Raw genomic sequence first — 23617 nt, forward strand, 5'->3', positions numbered from 1 at the left:
TCATCAATTTCTTCAACATCTAAATATTCTGGATCAATATCTTCCGGGTTCCATTCCAATTCGTCATCGGAGTTAAGCTCATTTGCAATTTCTTTGTGTGTTTGAAAGCACCCGAAGCTGTCTTCTGTGGCACGTGTGGCTAACTTTGCTGGCTTGTGCATAAGTCGCATGTTACAAAATACATACACCAAGTCCGCAGCTCGTTTAGGACTTAATTGAGTTCGTTTTTTAGTAGGCACGAAAGCAAACGAAGACCAATTTCTTTCACAACTACCACTCGAGGCGGCAATAGACAATACTCTCATAGCCACATGTTGAAGTTCCACTTTTTCTCCACCGTACTCTTTCCACCAAACTGGTGCGCTCATAGTCTTGATAGCATCTATATGCCAAGGATCCACAAAAATTCCTTCCCTGCTAGTATATGTCGTCTTCTATGTGTATGCCACATCTCCATCCACATTGCCTAATAGTTGAGCACACACTTTCTTGAAATCACTGATCATTTTATTGTTTGAAGATTGCTCGTGCATCTGGAACTTAGGATCTAAGACAAAACCTGCTCCATGTAAAGGAGTATGCAATTGCTTTCATCGTCTTTTGACAAACGACATCATCATGGCCTTCTCTTTTCCTGCATAAGATGTACAGTCTTTTAACTTGCGAGTGGTTTCATGCATGTACCAGTAAACCCGTCCAAAGATAGAGGCTTCTTTGTCCACTAATTATATCAGATGAGTGAAGGGTTCTGTGACAGTAACAATTTTGTCTACATTTCTCCAAAAAACAGGAGAGTTCACAAGCTGATAGCATTTGGAAGCAACAGGTTCATACTTGGGATATTTATCAAGCCAAATGCCCCATCTTCTATCTGCCACTGTTTCAACAAGGGCTGCTTTAACTTGCTGCAGCGTAGACAAAACGTAATATGTTGTCGCAAAATGGGTGACACAAAAAACTCTATAACTTTTTGGTTGGGGATTTTGTTTTGAACAAAGCATAAGAAAATGAATGCTCTCTTATAAACTTCACCAAGTGGTTTGCATCTAGAAGAGTTTGCTTAATAGAAAGAACTTTCCCAAACTCCTTTAAGAGCAGATTCAAAGTGAGCATTACATGGAACCCATGCTATCTCTGGATACTTTGATTCAATTGCTTTTTCAACTGATTTGTAGCTAGATGTATTATTTGTGATAATGGCTGTCCCATTTTTAGGTCCTCCTGCTCTTCTGATCGAACGCTCATATACACCAGCAAGATATCCACTAGTTTCCTCTTTCAAGGATGTATCGATTGCCTCAAGAAAGATGGAACCTCTTGGACAAATCAACATCGCATTAAACAATGGTTTCTTCTGACAATTTTTCCAACCATCTAGAGCAATTGTGCATCCATACTATGGCATAATCAAGAGTTGTGCGCTATTAAATATTTTTTGATGTAGTTTTCACTTTATCTAAGTATTCTGTACGCATCTTATTATAATTAGGTACCACAAAACCCTTTTTTCGCTGTGCTCATTAAAGCATCTTTGAAGATAGGATTTCGAATGACATTAAAAGGAATTCCACACGCAACAAATACTTGCCTCCACTTAAGATGGAGTTCAAGTAGCCATGCTTATCAAATGCGTGATGCAAAGTAGGACCACTTGGTGCAAGTTCTCCTCCAGTTCATGCTTCACTTCGGCTTATGTTTGCAGAGCTTCCGGTAGGATTAGAGCTACAATCCCCAGCAAAGGATGAATAACACCCTCCTTGACCTGAAGCAGGGATCAAGGGAGGGTTTTGATCATTCTCAAGTGTCATCTCGATGTCCCTAGCCATAGATGAAGTCATCATTTTGGGACCTCCCTTTTTTTTGCCCTCAAGATGTGCTCTCTTTGCCCTGAGCGCCCACTCAGGAAAATTTTCTTCAATACCTTTTGGGGGGTATTTGCAAGTTAGAACATTTCCAGGAATTTTGAACACATGTTCTTTTATCCTGAGAGCATTTTTGCTAAAATTATGGCCGTAGGTCTTACACTTCAACTTTGATGTAGTCTTTCCACTGACCAATTCATCTACGTAGTTCCACTCATATCCTTTCACCATCTTCTTAAGATTTACAAACTCAAACATAACTAATTACTAAATAAACATCTCAAATTAAACTCTAATACCATTTACATTACTTTATTTGTCAACGTTTTCAACCTCTTTAATTAATAAACACCAAAAATAGTTTTTTTTAAATTTTAAGTGTGAGCTCTCACTTTACACCTGAATCATGATAAATAAATTGCTTAATCTATCTGATTAAATTCCAAGTGTGAGTAAACTCTACACATAGCAATATTTTTTTTTAAAACCTATCTAAATTACGTCCAAGTGTGAGTGTAACTCTACATATGGCAAGCAATCAAAATTCACTACTTCTATAATTCTCTTCCAGGTGTGAGAATACCTCTACACAAAGAGAGAGATTATTATTTATGTTACCTAGATTGTCTGTAGTGTGAGTACTACTCTACACATAACAGATAATCATTAAATAAATCTAACCCAAGTTACTTCCAGGTGTGAACATAGTTCAACACACAACAAGTAACTCCTAACTTTAACTATCTAACTTAAGTTACTTCTAAGTTTGAACATAGTTCAACACAAAGCAAATAACTGCTAACTTTAATTTTATTGAATCACTTCCAAGTGTGATGTTCGTCTACACAATGCAACTTATCATTAACTAGCCTACTTAATTTACCTCTCGGTGTAAAATATACTTCACACAGAGCAGATAAGACTAAACTCAAAACTCCAAAACCTAGAAAAAAGATTTTGTCCAAAGCTCTAAATTTCTATTGAATAAATTCTATAACGAAATTCAAACCGATTTTTTAATATTTTTTTTGTTGTTGAGGCTCACTTATAGATGAGAAAAGGGGAAGAGAGCTCAATGGAACGAGGAAAACGGTCCGTTTCACGGTATATAAAGAACTTTATTTCGATCGAATAACATTTCGATCGAATTAATACTTTGATCGAAATGTCATTTGAGCGAAATTCCAATAAAATATACGCTACGGTGGTTTTGGTGATGTGGCACCGTATAATACGGTCAAATAAAAATATAATACGTCTGTTTAAAGCATATTATACGTACGCCGTATAACATACAATGCAATTTAGTCTCCAAGTTGGAATTCGGAGTCAAGTGAACATTCACAATGCTTCCCAGAAGTTCAACCAGGGGAAGGAGACCCACCACGATCTTTATCAAGAATCAGGACCATATCAACACAGCTCGCTAAAGAATCGGAGCAGAACTTTGACGATGGAACTCGGTCTCACAATGAGAAAATTGATGTCAAATCGCAAAGGAGAGGTATCGAGGGCGTTGGGGACTCTCGTCATTCAACTCAATCCATGACAAGGCACTCAGAGAGGGTTGAAAGACTCTCTCACTCACATGGTCTCAGAACTTAGGCCTGCCAAGGTTCATACATATGCCGGTGATGGTAGCAGGCAAAGTAGGAAGGCAATATCACATCAAAAACCAGATGAGAGGAATAAACTAGATACTACAACTGAAATGGATGAGCAATACAACGAGAGATGAGATGCAAATACTGACCATTACAGTAAACACTGGCATAGGGAGAGAAAGTTTGAACACAAGGAGAAACCTAGACACATATCCCTTTAGATTCTAAAACTTGAGATTTCTCTAGACTTTTGATCTTTTCTTTGCATGTAAAATTTGAAATTTCAAGAATCTTTGAATTTGGGTTACCAAAGGATGTTGGTCTTATCACTAACTTAGTTATGTGTGATAAATTGGATTATAAGGTGTGTGCAAGCTAACCATTGGATTTAATTAGGACAAAGAATATATAGCTTAGGTGTAACACATCTTTGGTAATTTTTAACTGTCATTGCCAGTTTGCCAAGTTTAAATACACTAGCATAAAGCCCAATATCCTTCCAAGACAGGGACCATATCATCTACCTCCTCCATATGGGAACATTCACTTTCTATCTCCCACTTTATGTCATCATTTCTGATTCTCTCCTTAGATAGAGCCTCCTATGTTGAAAAGTGGTCAGACCTCTCTTGTGCCACACGATTGGCTATGCAATGGTGCACGTGAATGAGGTGCATAATATAGAAAACGTACACCAAAGCAGCTTATGTAGGTTTTGAAATGAGTGTGGAGGTTAGGGTGAATGAAGTCAAATGCTAACCAATTTCTCTTGCAAATAACACTTGTTGTAGCGATATGAGAGATATAAGCCTCTAGACACCTCATACTAACTCAAAATTGTGTAAAAGCACTCAAGTTGTAGAGCAAGAGTAAGAGATCACAACTATGGAACTAGTATTATTGCACACAATGTACAAGAGAAATATTGTTAAAATCCTTGATAGAAGCTCTTCTCTATAATCTGTTGCTTAGCTCAACTAGTGATCCCAACAAAAATTGGCTTATATACCTAGGGCTTTGCAAAAAAAAAATCCTAAAGCTATGGAAAATTAAATAAGGCTCAAATAACTACCTTACAACCTAGCCTACCTGAGATCCAACAAAAAGATTCACACCTTGGGTGTGAACATGTCTTAATTCTCTTGTAACACAATACTCTAAAATCTTATAGATTTTGGGATCCTGCTTGCGGAGCATTCCTTTTTAACGAAAAGGATATGTTCTCTGGCTCCCAACACAAGGATTTTGGACATTGTCATGCCTTTTTTACGAGCACTTGAATAGATATCTCACCTATATAATGAGGTGAGCAAGTATTTCCTTGGTCACTTAGCCTATGATAATTAGTGAGGGGGTCTACTTCTATGCTTGAGTCTGGGGAGTTGGTGGCAACAACTTCTTCTTCACAAGTACACAAATCTAGATTCCCTAATACTAATATAGAACCAAATACAATCATTGCATTTCATATATTGGATTACTTAGTTCAACTGCTTTATTTGAATACACAATCTAATACAATTATTAATACACAATTTGATACAATTACTATAATTCATGTATTGTTCATATCAATCTCCGCTTCAATTTCTCGCATTAGGAATAGTTACTCCTTTCCTTGCTTTGCTGCTTGCACTTCTATGGTGGCCAATAATTATGGATATAAGCTTGGTTAGTGAGAGGTTCATCAATGGAAGTGGGCACACCAATTTCCATGGAATCCAATGTATATGGCCAATTTAAGTCAACATGGCTAGAGAGGCTTTCTATATAGCTATTGCTACCTTGTATACTACCTAAACAACACCAAATTTGAACCTCAATTGCATAGCAAGAGTCATATATAGTACCAAAAGTGCAAACACTTGTACCCAAGACTCTGTGTAGTATCAAATTTGGTACTCTTTTTCCTTGCAATGATTCTGAACAATACCAAAATAATGAAAGACTAGTACCTAATAAAATGTATAAAGCCATTCTTTGTACTTTCTTGTGTGAAAATAGATCTATGCTGCAAGCTTATTGGATGTTGATTGATTGTGTAACATTTAATGCGCTAGTAACTTGTGTGTAGCGGAAAATGATAACATAGTGAGCATTTTATTAAGAATAAGTTCCTAGTGAGCAAAGAGAGTACTTAGTTTGAGAAATCAACATAGCAATTTACACCTAGCTAGTTTGGCATAGACAATACTTGAAAAGAGAGAGAAATAGAACAATTGACAACAGTTGAGGACCGGATTTACATGGAACCAGTCCCCCCTCCAAAAAGGCTTTGTATTATAGCTTCTTCCATCAAACAAGACTTTTGCACAATACAATATTTGTGTTTCTTGACAAAACTCGTTGGTGCAATAAAGATGGAAGCTTCATGCACCAAATTATACTTGAAAAACATACCTAGTGTCCCTAGCCTCAGTCCCAAGACCTCACACACCTTAAAAAATGGTGAGAGCTAGCAGGGAATGAGGAAAGATTGAGAGGAAGAAGATGTATCTTACGAGAAAGAAGTATTGAGAGGAAGAAGATGTATTGAGAGGAAAGATTGAGAGGAAGAAGATGTATCTTAAGCATAGCTTAGCTTAGTAATTAGCACGGTAGAGGAGATGAGCATGCCATTGAAGCTTGGCTCTTGGTCGGATTTGCATTCCATAACCAAGAATTGTTGGTGTAGGCCTCTACTTCTCAATGCTTGAAGAAGGAGATGGAGTTCTTGTTGAACACAAAAGTTGTGTGTGTGTGTGTGTGTAGCAAAGTTGGCTCGACTAAAAATGCCAACTCTCTCTCTACTTGGTCAACCCCTCCTCCAAATTGCTCTTGCTAGCTTCTCATTGGCTCCTGCAAAGCTTAGCCAATAACAATTAAGAAGTATAATTGACAGCCTTGCGACATGTGTCTCCCTTTCCCCTTTTGTGAGAGCTTAAGGTAGTTAAATAATTTATTTATACTCTCATTGGACCTTTTAGTCTTCTGGCCAATAGGAATCAAGCAAGCCATTGGTCTGCTGGATGCTCATTGGACCCTTGATAGATTGTCCAATAGTCTTCTAGGGAGCTTAATTTCTATTGGTTCTTTTATCAAGCATTTTTTAATTGATTAGACTAATTTTACTCTAGCCTAATTCTCATTGGTCCACCTCTATGGCCATCCAATAGGATTTGAGGGGAGATTGGGGGCAGTTGGGCTAGGAGCCTGCCATGTGTCCATTCTTCCCTTTGGGAAAAGCTTGGGAGTGTCTGTGTGTGTTTCTCTCTCATCCCCTATCATTAGGGCTCGCCCCCTCCTTCCTAGGGATGCGGGACGACTTTTTAGTCTTCCCATAACCATCCAATTTTCCCCCACTATGGCCATTGGACAATTGAATTAAATTTAGGAACTTTAGCCTATGGAAGTCTTAATGGAGCTAAACCTTAGGTCTTTTAAGCTCCATTGGTGCACATTGCTCTTTTGCAGAGTGTCTCCCTTTGGGTCCCTATTTTTCCTTCCTTTGGATCCCTTTTGAGGCCAGTTTGGCAGCCATACCAATATTCTAGCTTTTACTCCCCTGGTACCTCCCCCTATTAAATGATCAGTTTACATGAGAAATTGCACTTGAGGGGGTTGTTGGAGTTCAAGCCCAATCGGGCACTCCATTACTGTCCGTCGCCCATTCACACCCTTTCACATCTTCCTTTCAAGGATTATTTAAATGTAACCCTTTAGAAGAATTAGGGTGGCTTCACAAACATTCGCGGACGTCGTGAAGCTGTGCTGTGCTTGCAAATGATCAACCACCACATCAGCGGACAACTGAAACAACACTACACACACGCACACACACACAACTTGGCCGTGAGATGGCCCTGACTAAACAACCTTGCTTTTGGGACGACAGACGACAGACTGCAGTCCCTCCTCGCTCAAGCTACAAAGCCTGCGGACAACCACCAAAAAGCTCGATTTCTAGCCAATAAGCAATGAGCACATAAATTTTGTCCGCCGACATTGTGTGCAAACAATGGCCAACCCTTTAAAAAGTCCCTTTTGTAACTGGACAAGAAATGTCCGTCGAAAGCATGTCCGCGGACGTTTGTGAAGCCACCCTTAAGCCTGCAAACAGTTCCGCCTCTCTCTCTTGCTCTCTCTCTCTCTCTCTCCCCGCGCAATGCTCTGTATGGCCTTCATGGCACCCTCACTCCAAATTACAACAGGGTCCCCTTTTGAGTATGCGAAAAAACTGTAGCTTTGAACAATTTTGACAGTAGTAATTGAAGCAGAATGAAGCTTCCGCGTTAAATAGGAGCAGACCAAGCAAGAAAAATTGTTGCAAAGTGTTTGACATGGCACCATCGCACCCCATACCCACAGAGACATCAAGACTTTATCATCCGCAGAGCAAAGTTCAAGCGCCGGTCAAAATTCGATGGCCCAAAGTCTTCTATAAACCTCAAGTAAAAGATGACATGTATGCCGTGGACGTTGAGTTGATTGAGGACTTACCCAAGGAGCCACATTCATCAGAATCTGAATCAGGAGAAGAATTTGCCTTAATTAAAGCAGAGAACAGATGCATTGCTGATGCATCATATAATTTTGAGCAGGCTGGCAGCTACCCTCCAAACCCTGAGTATAGACTCTTTTCAAAAGACTTGAAAGCTCTCACAGGCTGTGGTTTAGAGGTTTTAGAAGAAGATAAAGATGCAAAAGCTCAGCCGGAAAAAGATTTAGAAGAAATGGGTAAAGCAACAAATATAAGGAAGACAACATTCTCCTTCCCTTTAGATTTGTTTCACAACCCAGAGTTGGAACTTTGCCATCCTCGTTTGGATATTGAGGAGGTACACTCTTCCTTTTACTCTTGTGGTTTCCTCATGTTTTCCTTGTCACGGAAAGTCTCGCCTTGATGTGCTCATGTTCTTTGTTAAGGCCCACCAAAGACATGAAAGAGGGATACTGGCAAGATCTCGCTTCTATTCTTCTAAAGGTGAATGCTCTTGGGAGCCTTGCCTTGTATTGAGCTATGATGAAGATAGAATGGATTTTTTGATTGAGTGGGTGAAGAGTGGGAAACAAAAAATGGTCAAGAGGTACTCTCTTTTCCTCACCCTTACCTTGGCTGTGTCATTGTCATTATACTAAGGGGTTACAAATAGGAGACTTAAGTTTCTTTGCTGAGTTTTGAAAATAGGTTTTCATTGTAGTACAATCAGTTTTCCACCTTCTGAAGGGTCAGTAAACAAATCGAAAGCTACACATAATGCCACCAATACATAGTGCCTCATGGCCGCCTGGCCCCATCCCTATACGCACGACCCACAATATGGGTGAACAAAATTAAAGTAGCTCTAAAACTGGGCATCCTCTTGAGTCTCATTGGGCATAAAATGGCATTGTGTGGGCACCAGCTGGGCAGTCCAAATAAACGATCGGTCGGGTACACATGGACCACAAGCTAAACACGAGAGAGACTAGGCCATGTATGGCTAGGCATAGCCACATAAAAGCCCTCTCTCTCCCTTTATGACCAACCCTTTGAGAACCCAGGGAGCTTTTGCAACTCCATCTAGAAGGTGATAAACTCTAACAAACCCCTTTAAGGGTCTTCCACCTGCTTACTGGCTTTATGTTGCATAAACAATGAATGTGCAGGCGATAGGACTACAGTGTTCTTCTTGATTGGATGGTCTACTTGCAATGCCTCCTTTGCGCTGCCAACATGATCTCTCCTTGGCCAAGAAAGCAGCTACATAGGCTTTTATAAAAAGCAGCTGTGGGGGCTACTATGAATGGGTAAAGTTGCCCAAATTAAGGGGGCTCCTACAAATATGCAAAATCGCGGAGTGAGGGGGCTAGAAACTGATGCAAACATGGAGGGCTGCACCAGTATTGCAATAATGTGAGCGAGAGGGCTTAGATTGGCCTTATTCTGCAAGGAAATACTTTAGTACTAAGGCACTAGCCACTGGCACACCTCTTGAGACAAGTTCCCAGCTTCCTCCTCAGTGCAGCCAAGGGATCAGATCAGTTATCAGTGGAGGTGGTGGTGGAGATCCCCCCATCCCCCCCCTCCCCCCCCCCCCCCCCCCCCCCCCCCCCCCAAAGAAAAAGTTAAATCCACCAAAGTGGCATTGTGCCTCAAAACTCGTTCAACTTCGGTGAGTCGCTTGCAGAAGGGCATTCTTAACCCATTTCCTTACCCAAGTGTGGTAGATTGGTTATGCCGTTTCCCTCTTGAATAACAGGTCTTGAGTTCAACTCCTCGTCGGCTAGATCTTTAAGGTCTCTTGGGATAGTTTCCTACGACGTTAAAACTCTCTTCTTCTCGGGTGTGTGTGCGTGCGCGCGCTGATAAAAAGAGGAAAATGGTATAACTTTATTATCACCCAAGTGTGGTAGATTGGTTATGCCATTTCCCTCTTGAATAACAGGTCTTGAGTTCAACTCCTCGTCGGCTAGATCTTTAAGGTCTCTTGGGATAGTTTCCTACGACATTAAAACTCTCTTCTTCTCGGGTGTGTGTGTGCGCGCGCTAATAAAAAGAGGAAAATGGTATAACCTTTCTATCACCCAAGTGTGGTAGATTGGTTATGCCATTTCCCTCTTGAATAACAGGTCTTGAGTTCAACTCCTCGTCGGCTAGATCTTTAAGGTCTCTTGGGATAGTTTCCTACAACGTTAAAACTCTCTTCTTCTTCTTCTTCTTCTTACCATGAAGTCTCCAGGCTACTGACTTAACTTTGACACCAGGGCCTTTTTCCTAGTCATTAGCTTGGCAAAGTTCCGCCTCAACACCTAGTTCTAGATTCTTCAGCCAGTCTCAAGCTCTCACATTGGAGTTGCGTGGCTGGAACTCTCTACAAAAGGTAGTCTTGAGCTCATCCAGATTTTCAGCAAACCGACCGTACTACCTATCAGACAGACTATCCAAAGTAGAGGGGAAAAGCACTAGGTAACAAGATTTGTACACATGTTTTGATGAGTGCTATTGTGACATTTGACAATTTGAGCACGTAGATTTAGGCTAGAGGAACGTGTTGGTCTAATTTGCGCGACAATCTGATTTCAAAGTTGGGAGATGTGCGGCAAATTGACAATGTCACCCAAAAATTTGCAGCTTCTTGCAAGTGACTTATGAATCATGTCAAAGTCATTTGCCCAACCCAGAGTTAATAAAGGACATAAGGAGTACCTTAAAGTATAAAGGGACCACACCATTCAACCATTGGCACTCATAACCTGACCCCCCTCTTGTAGAGCACTTTTCTAGCATTTGTAGATTGCCCTCCATCTCCCATTCCTAGCGTTTTTTGTTAGTGTGCAGCGGAAGTGAGAGAGAGAAAGACACAATGGCACGAGAGAGAGAGAAGAGACATGACAGGAGACAGATGGTGGAAAGGCTGGCAGCCCAATAACTCCAAATGGCTACATGGTGTGAGACAAGACAAGACAATGAGAAAGAGGGTGCCCCCCTCCTATATATAGGAGAATAGGGGCTGGTCGGGCAATAATCCTCAATATAGCCCAATGACCCTCCAATATAAATGGGGGAATATGTGACCAGTGGGAAATGTGTTGAACAACCCTAAGTGTGCCTGATATCCTTGTCCAGCAGGTGTATGGGTGGCCAACCCACAACCAAGGGCCAGTGCACGTGAGTGGAAGGAGCCTGTAGACAGTGTGCGAAGTATTTGGAGATGAAGAATCTAACACCCCCCCTCAACTATAGATGCGAAGAAGTTGTCGAGGAGAATGCAACACGCCTTGTAAATCTGAAGAAGATGTAAATCCCGGGAGAAAAGGATGAGGAGCGCTAGCCAAACAACACGACAATCCGTACAACATCAATGTGATGATGACCAAGGGTGAGGAAACTCTGATCAAGTCGCACAAGGAAGCTGATGGAGTGGCAAGCTACGGAATAAGTCGCTGAAGAGGATATATATAGGGAAATGACCTAAGATGAGCGTCCAATAGCCCATCGGTGATGATCACCACTGAGATGGAGGAACCTAGTGTAGCTGCATGAGACAAGACATGGGCACCCCCTTGAAGAGGAACACTCTTGACCACGAGGAGAGGAAATTGCCGAGGTGGAAAACCGGTAGCATATCCAAGTCAAAGAAGCTCTAGCAGAAGAGGGAGGAAGAGCAAGAAGAAGAGGCTCAATAGGGAAGGCATCGTCCACCATAGTAGAGAAGATGACAGGATAAGCACTATCCATGTAGAGAGACCGCAGTATCTGCAATCTTCCGGGAGAGGAGTCGTCTCAAGGGTATATATAAGCTGCAATATGATTTGTCGTTCCATAGCAGACACACAATATCGGACAAAAGAGTCGGAGGAGATAAAACCTGCCCGCGGGGCGGTAGGCTTTGGCTTTCACCCGAAATTCTTTACTTTACTTTAGACACAGAGAGAGAGAGAGAGAGAGAGAGAGAGAGAGAGAGAGAGAGAGAGAGAGAGAGAGAGAGAGAGAGAGAGAGAGAGAGAGAGACCTAAAAGTTACAATGTGGTGGATCTGATACAAAGTCCGAGTAACAAAGGTAACAAAATGAAATGAAAATGACAATGACAATATGACAAAATGACTAAATGACTACTATGGAATCCTAAACTCCAAGATGTGAACTAATGAGCTAGCTGGGATAGCTAAAATCACAAGAGATCCAGCATCGGTCGCTGGCGGATCTCATCAATCTCCTCCATGGTCAGTAGTATGACCGGGCGTCGTGCATGTCGGGCCAAAGTGATCCGAATCCTCTGATGCAGCCTTCGTCGGTGGAGAGAGAGAGAGAGAGAGAGAGAGAGAGAGAGAGAGAGAGAGAGAGAGAGAGAGAGAGAGAGAGAGAGAGAGAGAGAGAGAGAGAGAGAGAGAGAGAGAGAGAGAGAGAGAGAGAGAGAGAGAAATGAAATGAAATATTATATTAACGTCTTCAAAAGGCCAAAATGACCTATGAGACCAAAAAGTTACAATTGGTGAAACTGATACCATGTCTGAGTACGGAAATTACCAGGTTACAAAGTTACCAAGTTACAAAGAACTAACACTAAAACACTAAGGCACTAAGGAGAAAGGGAATTAAGGGGGGGGAGGGGGGGTTTGTGGGTTTAGATGAAATCTCTCATCAGTCGCTGTCGGATCTCATCGACTTCCTCCATGGTCAGAACTCTGGTTGGGCGTCTTGCATGTCGAGCTAGAGTTATCTGTATCTTTTGTTGCAACCTTCGTCGGTAGTGGGAGACCCCCCGAGGTCGTGGACGTCTGGATCTGCCAAGTTCAGTGGCTCTGTCAAGCAGTGTACCTCTAGTATGAGTAGGCTGTAATGACTGCTCCGTTTGCTCTCCTCTGTCTGGTGTAAAGAACTCTGTGATTCGTCTCTAAGACTGTCTTTCCCCTGATTTCCTCAGCAAGCTCTCCCTAAGTCTGTGCAGCTCTAGCAGGAACAATCCGAGACACTTCTGATCCTTGTATCTCATGACTCTAGAAAAAGGTCCGAACCCTTCTCTAAACAAGCAGTGGAAGCGTCCGCGTATCTCATAGTATGCCGGGCAGTGGCATGTGTAGTGCAGTTCTGTCTCTGGCTCTAAGTTACATAGGTGACATATCTTGGCTCCTGCCGGCACCCCTCGGAATCGGCCAGTCTCGATCTGGAGCTGATGTGAGGATGTGCGTATCTGTCCAATAGCGCATCTTATTCCATGAGATAAGTGTGTATCCATGTATGGTGGCCTAGTCACAAATCCGTCCTCCGTGAGTTGGAGAAGATGCTCTCTGTAGAAGGCCATCTTCGTGCCAACTCTTGTGTCGGTTGTATCCATGTGCTCCTGGTATTTAGTTGAATCAGATCCTTACGTATGAGCCTGGTGATCTCTGTCCGTGTGAGAGACAAGGAGGGTGCATCCAAGGAGTATTGAAGCGGAGGTAATCTATCCATATTGAGACCATGCGACTGGAACCATGATGCCATCTGTCCATACCAACATGCTGTATCGCCTTGTAGAGCTAGTTGTCGAGATGACTCCAGGGCAAGTCGAGCGTAGAGAGAGAGAGAGAGTCTGAGAGAGAGAGAGAGAGAGAGAGAGAGAGAGAGAGAGAGAGAGAGAGAGAGAGAGAGAGAGAGAGAGAGAGAGAGAGAGAGAGAGAGAGAAATGAAATGAAGGAAATGTTATATTAACGTCTTCAAAAGGCCAAAATGACCTATGAGACCAAAAAGTTACAATTGGTGAATCTGATACCATGTCTGAGTACGGAAATTACAGAGTTACAAAGAACTAAATCTAAAACACTAAAGAGAAAGGAAATATGGGGGGGGGGGGGGGTTTGTGGGTTCAGATGAAGTCTCTCATCGGTCGCTGTCGGATCTCATCGACCTCCTCCATGGTCAGTACTCTGGTTGGGCGTCTTGCATGTCGAGCTAGAGTGATCTGTATCTTTTGTTGCAGCCTTTGTCGGTAGCGGGAGACCCCCCGAGGTCGTGGATGTCTGGATTTGCCAAGCTCCGTGGCTCGATCAAGCAGTGTGCCTCTAGTATGAGTAGGCTCTGAGATCTGCTGTAATGACTGCTCCGTTGGCTCTCCTCTTGCTGGTGTAAAGTCTGTGATTCGTCTCCGAGGCTGTCTTTCCTCTGATGTCCTCAGCAAGCTCTCCCTAAGTCTGTGCAGCTCTAGCAGGAACGATCCGAGACACCTCTGATCCTTGTATCTCATGACTCTAGAAAAAGGTCCGAACCCTTCTCTGAACAGGTAGTGTAAGCGGCCGCGTATCTCATAGTATGCCGGGCAGTGGCATAGAGAGAGAGAGAGAGAGAGAGAGAGAGAGAGAGAGAGAGAGAGAGAGAGAGAGAGAGAGAGAGAGAGAGAGAGAGAGAGAGATGACTTTGCAAAAGGAACCTGTGATTGGAATTAACACTTAAGCACACACACGGCTCGGAAGCTAGAATGCTCCGAGCAGACGCCGACAACTTGTAGGCCCCAAATTGGCGCCCCTTTCGGTATTTCTTTATTCTTTAGGAGGGTAAATTACAAAGAAGAGTCCTGGGAATCCTTTAATTGTATCCCGCTAGATATCATCTGTTATGGCAAAATTTCGGCAGCATAACAGCCCCAAAACTTGCCCGAAACCAATTCCCCTGCTGGAATTCACTTCTACTGGCATAAACCCTCTGATTCCCGCCCAAAAACAGTAAATTCAGCACGCTGTATTTACTGGTTGTTCATCTGTTTTCAGCCCTAAACAGCCCCTGAACTGTCGTCTAATAGTGGGGCGCGGTTCCCAATGCTTTTGGCATCATTGCGGTTGCAAAACAGTCCAAAAACAACGCTCTTGTTCCTGCTCAAGGAGGCTCTTGCCCCGGCACAAAAGCATGAAACCACACAACTGTACATCTGTCAAATGAAGAGCCCTCTTGTGGGGCATCACATAACTGCACGTAGGGGAGAGAGCAGTGTGTAGTGTGCAAGTCATCACTCTTAGCACCACACTGTACATAGAGAGGAAAGCATGCACTCCATAGCTCTTAACCTGTGACAGGAAGACTGCAAATGAGCCTCCCAGCTATAAAAATCAGCGCCCATTTTTTCTGCAAGAGGAAAGTGCACCATTTTGTGCCACTTGGCGCGATTACAAGCATTTCCGGTTTCAGGGATGCCGCCTAAAAATCTCCCGACTGGTTGCCCAGGTGACTTTGCGGTAGAGTTGTAAAATGTTCCCCTTGTCATTCCGAAGGTAATGACGCGAACACATTTCATGGCCCAAAATAGCAGTTCCCTAATTTTTAGGAGATGTCTTCCGTTGGGCTCCCACTGGTCTTCTGACTATCTATCCCCATTGGGACCGCATCCAAAAGTGCAATGTGGCCCAACTGTCGGATACTTTCTTTTGGTGATCCCACCTTGACTTTATGCCTTTATTGAGTTCACTTCTAGTATCCACCAACTTGCTAAGTGCGACGGGGGGACCTACATGATCTTGAAGTGAGCCTAGACATCCTCTTACCATACGAATTCCAGTGCCGACCAACTTCGTGTTTGCGGGTGAAACTACCATTCACATTGGCTATACAATGTCTGACCATTTGCAACTTCAAAAAGAGGGTCTCAAAAATAAAACAAAAATCATTGGAAAGAAACCAACAACTAAGGTTAGCAGTTGCCTCGTCCTCGTGACATAGTTAACAGTTGCCATGTCTTCGTGACAAGAGTTTCTTGGGAAAGTCAACCTATGGGAGCACATCCACCCCCGGGGTCTGGACAAAATATCCAAAAGAGTCTGCAAGTGCAAGTCGCGAAGACACGCAACATAGGAGAACCCCCCCCCGAGAAGGTAATGGAGTGTGGTGAGGTAATGGACGGCTGAGAGGATGCATCGGGAAGAATGACCGGTGTTGTAGAAGTCGTAGCCTCAAACTAGACCAGCAGAGCAAGGAACATCCATGAGGTCTTCATCGTGTAAGTAGTGCATAGGTACATCCAAACTACAAATGGAGGAGCCACAAAACCAAGGAGAAGCAAGGAAGAGGCTCTACTAAGTAGAGAGCCACCATGGAGCAGAGTGCCTGAGAGACCATGCAGGCATCCATATGTCAAAAGGATTCTCATATCTAGGAGTACATGTCCAAAAGAAGTGTCTGGCGTGCCAAGAGACACGGGTCTATCGTACAGAGAACCAATGAAGGAGGTGGATAGGGCAATCCCAAATAGAGAGACAACAGTTGAGGGAGAGGGAGGGAGGGTTATTGAGGGAGAAGTAGCAGTGGAAATACAAGCCACGTCCACATAAGTACCTGTACCAATCCAATCCCTTGCATCTTCCTGAGGGCAAGAGAGCCTTGAGGAGGGAAGATCTGTAATGCCGAGGGAGATCCGTCCGTTGTGCCAGAACCTATATCTGAGTCCACGTCTCAATGTCAAAGAAGGAGCAAAGTTGAAATGCGATATGAAAACACACCATGTAAGCGCCACACCGGTGCGGGTAGGGGGTAAAGACCTGTGAATCAGGAAGGGAATCCAAGAAGTCACTGACCAGGCCAAGGTAAGGTGCTGTCCATGCCAAAAAACGCAGCAAAAGAGGCTGAAAAAACGCTGCTGTAAACAGAATATTCAACATCGCTCATGGTGTCGGGAGACATCGGATGCCGGATGTTGGGGCAAGAGGACGGGAGATGCACTAAGTAATCGGCTGAAAATCAGCAAAACAGTCCCAAATGTGAAGTAGAAGGTCCAACAGTTGGTACGGGCAGCAATGGAAGAAGCTTGAGGTTGCCAAGGAGGTGTAGATCCGGCAAGGAAGAAGGGCATTCAATCACTGAGGTGGCCAAGCTGAAAACGCTAGGTATAGAAGATCTCCTCTGCTGCAAAAAACGCTAGCTGTATCAAAAACGCAAGTCAGCCAAAAATGCTAGGCAGCCAGAGGGGTGTAGGAGGAGGCGCTAGGAGGTGGAGAAGGATGGCGATGGAGAGAGAGTCGCAAAAACGCTAGCAAGCCACAAAAACGCAGCCCTTGCTGAAAAACGCAGGTAGGCTGAAAACGCTGGTGGCATGAAGGATTTCTTCGCAATGACTCCGAAATGGCCTCCTTGCTGATGGCGATGGCAGATCTAGCACCCTTGTGTTTTGATACCATGTCAGAGTGTGCAGCGGAAGGTGAGAGAGAGAAAGAGACAATGGCACGAAAGAGAGAGAAGAGACATGACAAGAGATAGATTGTGGAAAGGTTGGCAACCCAATAACTCCAGATGGCTATATGGTGTGAGACAAGACAAGACAATGAGAAAGAGGGTGCCCCCCCTCCTATATATAGGAGAATAGGGGCTGGTCGGGCAATAATCCTCAATATAGCCCAATGACCTAAAAATATGACCCTTCAATATAAATGGGGGAATATGTGATCAAAACAGGTCTAAAGTGGGAAATGTGCTGAACAACCCTAAGTGTGCCTAATATCCTTGTCCACCAGCAGGTGTACGGGTGGCCAACCCACAACCAAGGGCGAGTGCACGTGAGTGGTAAGGAGCCTGTAGATAGTGTGCGAAGCATCTAGAGATGAAGAATCTAACATTTTTGCCATAGACGACCCTCCCTTTAGCTCTAGTTTTCTGTGTCTAGGGCTCCCTCTTTGCAGCCTGTTGATAGTGTCATTTGCAACCATGGCTCTGCACCCTGCGGAGCCCCATTGCTCACAAAGTTGGCCCGTCTGCTTCCCATCAATTGTGGCATGACTCAACTGCATTATTCATCATTGCATTGAGACGGATTTCAGCATTTTCAAGGTTGCAGATCTGTGTTTTCGCAGCAAGCATTGAGCCCTTAAATCCTCTCACATCAGGTGTGCAATTCAGCCCTATTTTGCGATGCCCATGAGGCACTTCACATCCCATGCTAGCATCTGTCTTCCTCTGGGATGGAGTACCTCCAAAAAGCACAAACACAATAGGAAAGAATCGTAGAGCATATGCACAACTTTTACCTATCGCTCCTAGTACAGAAAAGCGACCTCCGTACTCCTTGTCGTGATCAATTGCGGTTTCGTCGCAGATACTCATCAGATATTGGAACTTTACCTAGAGGCCTTGGATACGAAGTGGATGGAGGAGGAGGACCTAGCAGATACTCCTCATATATTGGAACTTTACCTAGAGGCCTTCGCTCTAGATGCGTTTATATAGAGAGATTCCGCAGATCAGCAGGGTTGAATCAGGGTTGAATCTGGTGCAGATGGGACTGCACAAGAGGGGAGTTACTCCGCTCTTTTGTCACATATTACCTATATGGAATAAAGTCACTGATTCTCCTTTGGATTTCAGGGATACTAATATGCTGACAGTATTCTGCTGTATGAATTTATGAATATAGAACTTTAAAATGGGAATTCCCAAAAATGAATCTTATTTATGTGTACTCTCTCGTGTGATTTTGTTTGAGTACAAGATTGAAAGACAAAATGACTGCAGCATTTCGGTCTTTAGATTCTATAGACATGATCGCAATAAGAATTAGTTAATCGGACATCAGTGAGGTCCGATGTGGATCTAGATGCGATTCCTAAATACGTTGCTAGGAATCATGGTCTTAGATATGGATGGATTTTATGTGATTTGATTTGAGTATGATTTAAATGTGTATTAAGTGCCGTCTTTGTGCAAGTGTTAGATTTGCGTCGTCTAGTGCGTTGGCACGTAGAGTCAGTGTCTACTGAACTCGTTTATGGCTTATGTTTATGGCTTATGTATGTTTTTGCAGGCATAATCGAGGACGATTCCAATTGTTTCAAGAGGGGGATATGTCACAAAATTATGACGTGGCATAAGTTGTCCCAACTTATGGGCACTTACTGAGAGGGCCCAAGGGACACAAGTCATAAAAAGTGCGAGGATTGCCCAACTGTACGGACATCGTAAACGCACTGACTACTGACATGGCCAAGCTGTACGAAACTTTCGCAAAACGCACTGACTGTGCTGACATGGCAGCGTATGGAATTTCGTGTTTTTTGCTGACAACTTTTGGGCCTAGAGCTTTTGAGTTTGAAGTTTTTCATGTATTGCTTTTTGAGAAGCCCTAAAGGGCCTTCAAATTGAAACCCAAGGCCACTCTGTGGCTTAGTCTGACTGATGTGCAGAGCAGAGAGGATCAATCTCTTTGCTCAAGCATTAATACAAAAATAAATATGGAAAGGGGCGCTAGTTTTTGGGGCCAATCTCTCTGGGCACGGAATTGCACCGGACCGTGTCGACTCAATTTGAACTGTGATTAAAGTTGTGAAGTATTTTTAAGTGATTCTCTTGTGTGTCGTGCCAGATTCTTGACTTGGGGTGTCCAAGTTTGTAACAGTGGTATTAGAGCTCAATCGATTTTCCTTACATCGGAAAATCCGATCCCTTTTTCTGTGACAGGCATGGATTGAGGTGATGACTCCTGCAAGAATCAGACGAACCCACTCGATCGGGTGAAAGCACGGGAAATTCGAATGGAACAACAGATGTAGAATACGGGCCTCCTCTGCCTACGGAGCATGAACGAATGGAGATGTAGCGTGAACAAGTTGATGATTGCGTGAATCAGATGCTTCAATTTTCAAAGGATTCTAAGTAGGCAAATTTTTTGATCCGGCACTCGATCGATGTGATGCATTCTCGATGGCAGATAGCCATGGGCTCACCATTCAAGTCAACCCTCAAGAAACCTCTTGTTCCACGGATGTTCACTGAAGATGAACTCGATGACGTTGTTGAAAGACGAGTCAACCAACTTTTGGGGGCCAAAAAGCATCCAAGGAGACACAGCAAGGGAGCAAACTTTCCTGGTAATTTGGGTCGTCAGTCTTCTTTTGCAAATGTAGGAAAACTAAAGAAGCATGTACGCTTTGAGGGGTTGTCCAGTTCGTCCTCATCTTCTTTTGACAGTTCCGACAATTCTTCCTCTTCTTCTTTTGATTCGAGTGTTGAGGACAGAAATGGCAAAAAGCAAGGAAAGAACCAGAGATATGGAAAGAGCAAGATGAAGGCAAAGAAAAGCAGATTCCACCACAGATTCCGGAATTTTTTGACAATTTTGTCGAGGATTCATCCTTTTCTGAGAGTTCGGACTTTGAGAGAGAGAGAGAGAGAGAGAGAGAGAGAGAGAGAGAGAGATGTCCACTGGAGGCCCAAACCGACCTATGGGACAAATCAAAGTACACCTTTTACATTGTCTTCCAACTCAAGAAAAAGGAAAATAGAATAAAATAAAATCTCAGTAGCTCAGAGCTCCATGGTCATGAGCTTACCGTTACAAACATATATCGCCCATGCTTTCCATGGAAAGAAAAAAGATGTACAACTATATTTCTTTCATCATGTATCATGTTTTGGAGGTGATCTGTTGACAAAGTCTCCTTTGTAGCCTGCCTACTTTCAAGAAGAACGCCAAGAAAAGCAGACCCCACCACAAATCCTGGAAATTTTCTGACAGTTTTGATGAGGATTCATCCTCTTCTGAGATTGAATGGTTTGTACATGCGTTTTGATAGATTTTATTACACTTCGCTGGGCATCTGACATGACGTGCATGTATGTCTAGGCTAGAAGAACGTGTTGGTCGAGCTCTTTCATCAAATGGTTCATGGATCAGTGAGTTATGGCCATTCTATTGTTTGAAACTCACATCTGCACACATTTGCACATTTTCCCGACCTTTGCACATTTTTCCGACTTGTCACCCAAAAAGTCAGTATAAACAGAGCTCTCAACCTAGCGTTTTTTCATCATTCCCTAGCTCAAGTTGCCGATCAGCCAACGTTTTTTGCCTCTGGTAGTGCTCCTGTAAGGATTCTAGGTACTAATCCTTAATTAAGTACTCAAACTCATGATTAAGACTTAAGAAACTTGAACTGAACTCAGAAACAAGACTCAGAAGACTATGTGTTTGATTGCTTGAATGTGTGATACAAGGGCTCCTTATATAGGAGACGAACAGACATAAATGAAAAGACACGTCTTCTGGTGAAGAGACATGACTTTAGACGTAAAGACATCCTTTCGGCGAAGAGCTGCAACCATTGGGCGAAGAGTCGCAACCGTAGAGCGAAGGGTGTGATCAGTCGTCGAAAGAGTGTGGCTTTTGGCGAAGAGGCACGTCTCTTGGGTGAAGGGGTGTGACCATCAAAGCGTAGGGGTCCTCTTTGGCATGGCACTTCGCGTATCTGCAACTAGGAGTAGATGTAATACTGTTAACATAGTCACAATCGTGACATTCCCTCCTATTTAAAATGAGAGCCTTCGTCAAAGAAATGACTTTTGATGTTGATAGAACTCTGGAAAAGCATTGAATCTTTGAAAATCTTCAATCTTTGAGGTATCTGAAACCTTTGTCTTAAACTTTTGCTTCTTGCGAGACCTTTTTGCTTTTACTGCTAAATCCCATGTCATTGTATTGTTCAAAGACTTTTTAGAGGAATCTAACATAATGAGGTTAACTGCAACAAGAGGTTGATCTTCAAAATTCTTCATGCGATGTAAGATTTCTGGTTCAAAATCTTCCAGTAATTGTGAAATATTTGGTAAAGAGGAAATTTTCTCAAAGCACTCTTCAGATTGGGTAACTTCAACTTTAGTAATCACTTGAGAGGATTTTGGATTGAGACTGTAATCATCTTCCAATAATGAATCCCAAAATTCTTCAAAATCATCTTCAGAAACTGTTACTTCATGACTTGCAAATGGCATATCATCATCTAGTAAAGAATCAAAGAAAGCATAGTCGTCTTTAGACTCAGAATCTGCAACTATGTTCTTATCTTTGTCTGGTAACGAAGTATCACTTGGAAAAACTTCTTACTTGAAATCATCTTTGTCTTCAGCAATTGATTCAGGAGAAGTTAATAAATTCAAAAATTCATCAATAATAATATCTGCATGTGCATCGGAAATCATATTCTCTTCATAATCCAGTGTATCATGCTGTTTGATTAGTACACGTGAGGCTTGAATCACTCGTTCCGCATGATAAAGCCCGTGTAAAATCAGAACAAATTGATAGTATGTCCTCGAAAGCTAATTGCTGGATCATATTGGAATAACCAATGCTGACCAAGAATCATGTCGTAATAAGATAGAGACATGACTTCGAAATCCAATTGATGTGCATAAGTTTGAATCTCGAATTGCAACTGTCAAATTGTCTGATCATAAGTCAAAAATTGATCTATTTGCTAATTCCACATCATATAAGTGAGATGTCTTCTGAGTTGGCAAACCAAGTTGTTGAACTATCTGAGTGCTGACGAAATTATTAGAGCATCCGTTGTCCACCAAAATGTTGATGGAACGACCATTGAGAGTTTCAAGAAGGCTCAAAACTTGCTTTGAGAGAGGCTCCAAAACTGAAGCACCACATTGAGCATGCTTCATAAGGATAGTCGTATCCTCTGAGACACGAATCGTATTGACCACTGATTTTCCTTTATCCTTAGCAGAATTTGGTTGTTCAGAATTCGATGATGTTTCTGCGTTGGAATTTCTTTTCAAATTAGACGGATTTGGTCTCTTTGGACATTGATACCATCTATGGTCACCACCGCAAATTGTACATAAACCATCCTTCTTTGAAGTCGAAGATGCATTTGGGAAGAGCCTTGCTGAGTATTGGAATGCCGATCTCGAGAAAAATCACGTCCTTTACCACGATCAAGTGGAGGAACATTTGAAGAAGATCTGCTTTGAGATTGTCGATCTTGAGAATAGAACCTTGAAGTTGAATAAGGTGCTGTGAACTGAGACTGATGTTGCTGACTTTGGCTATAGTTGTCTCTGCGATCGCGCTGTGAAAAGCGAGCGCTGTTTGAAGATCTGTCACTAGGAAGAAAATTTTGTGTAGGGCGTCGATTATCGCCAAGACGCTCCATATAGGCAATTGCAGCATTCAAGGTGGTAGGGTTGTATTTGTGCACATCGTCCTTCTGGTTAGGTTTGAGTCCGTCAATAAAACTGTGAAGTTTATCAGCGGGACTAAGGGTCTCTATCTCTAGAGTTAGCCTTTGGAACTCTGTGATGTACGCGACCAAGGAACCTGTTTTGCTCAGGCGGTGAAGAGAGGACCGGGCATGAAAATCTGCATTGGCAGGTTCGAACGCTTTGCGAATAGCACGCCTGAATTTATCCCAAGAAGGTGTGTGTTCACTATCAGCAACCGGTCGTTGCCACCAAAGAAATGTTGTGTCCTTGAGCAGAGAACTAGCAAGTGCAACTTTTTTACTTCCGATAAAGTCCGTGTTGGACAAGTAGACCTCCATTTGGAATAGCCATTGGTCCGGCACGCGCTTGTTGCGGCGACCAGTGTACGGTTCCGACAGTTTAACATCAAGCTTCTTTTTTTGTGCAGCATTAATTTTTTTTAAAAAGTAATTGAAGTTCGTGATTGTCTACCTCTAACCCTATGTGTATGTGGACATAGTTGTCAAGTGCACATCTAACCCTATGTGCATGTGGACAAGCTACTTCATGACAAGGGTTCAGTTAGCCTAGCTTAGGAAGTGTTCTGACACTTTTGTGAGTCTGTTTCTAGACCGTGCATGCCCAGGCACTTAGAGTAGATGCATATCCTCTGGTTGCACACAGCATGATCATCAACATTACCATCAGAATCCATCGGGAGCATTTTCCAGTGCATAAAACCTATTTTCCCTATTTTAGCCATTTT

General features: G+C 42.9%; 1 protein-coding gene across 16 annotated transcripts in view; it reads left to right on the forward strand.

The window, feature by feature from the left end:
- The first annotated feature begins 7542 nt into the window (after window positions 1–7542).
- Window positions 7543–23617, forward strand: part of LOC147417935 (uncharacterized) — a 260362-nt gene continuing 244287 nt past the window's right edge. For 12 of the 16 annotated variants that reach the window (XM_086506524.1, XM_086506523.1, XM_086506516.1 and 9 more), the window contains exons 1-2: window positions 7543–8283; window positions 8372–8532. In XM_086506524.1, the coding sequence (XP_086362650.1) occupies window positions 7786–8283; window positions 8372–8532 (659 nt within the window). In that variant the 5' untranslated portion in view covers window positions 7543–7785. Of the gene's footprint in view, window positions 8284–8371; window positions 8533–23617 lie in introns of those variants that run through there. The other 4 variants (XM_086506525.1, XM_086506527.1, XM_086506526.1 and 1 more) reach the window with 4 other exon arrangements.

Source organism: Adiantum capillus-veneris, chromosome 30 (assembly GCF_014529385.1).
Source record: "Adiantum capillus-veneris isolate H3 chromosome 30, ASM1452938v2, whole genome shotgun sequence".
NCBI classification, from domain to species: domain Eukaryota; kingdom Viridiplantae; phylum Streptophyta; class Polypodiopsida; order Polypodiales; family Pteridaceae; genus Adiantum; species Adiantum capillus-veneris.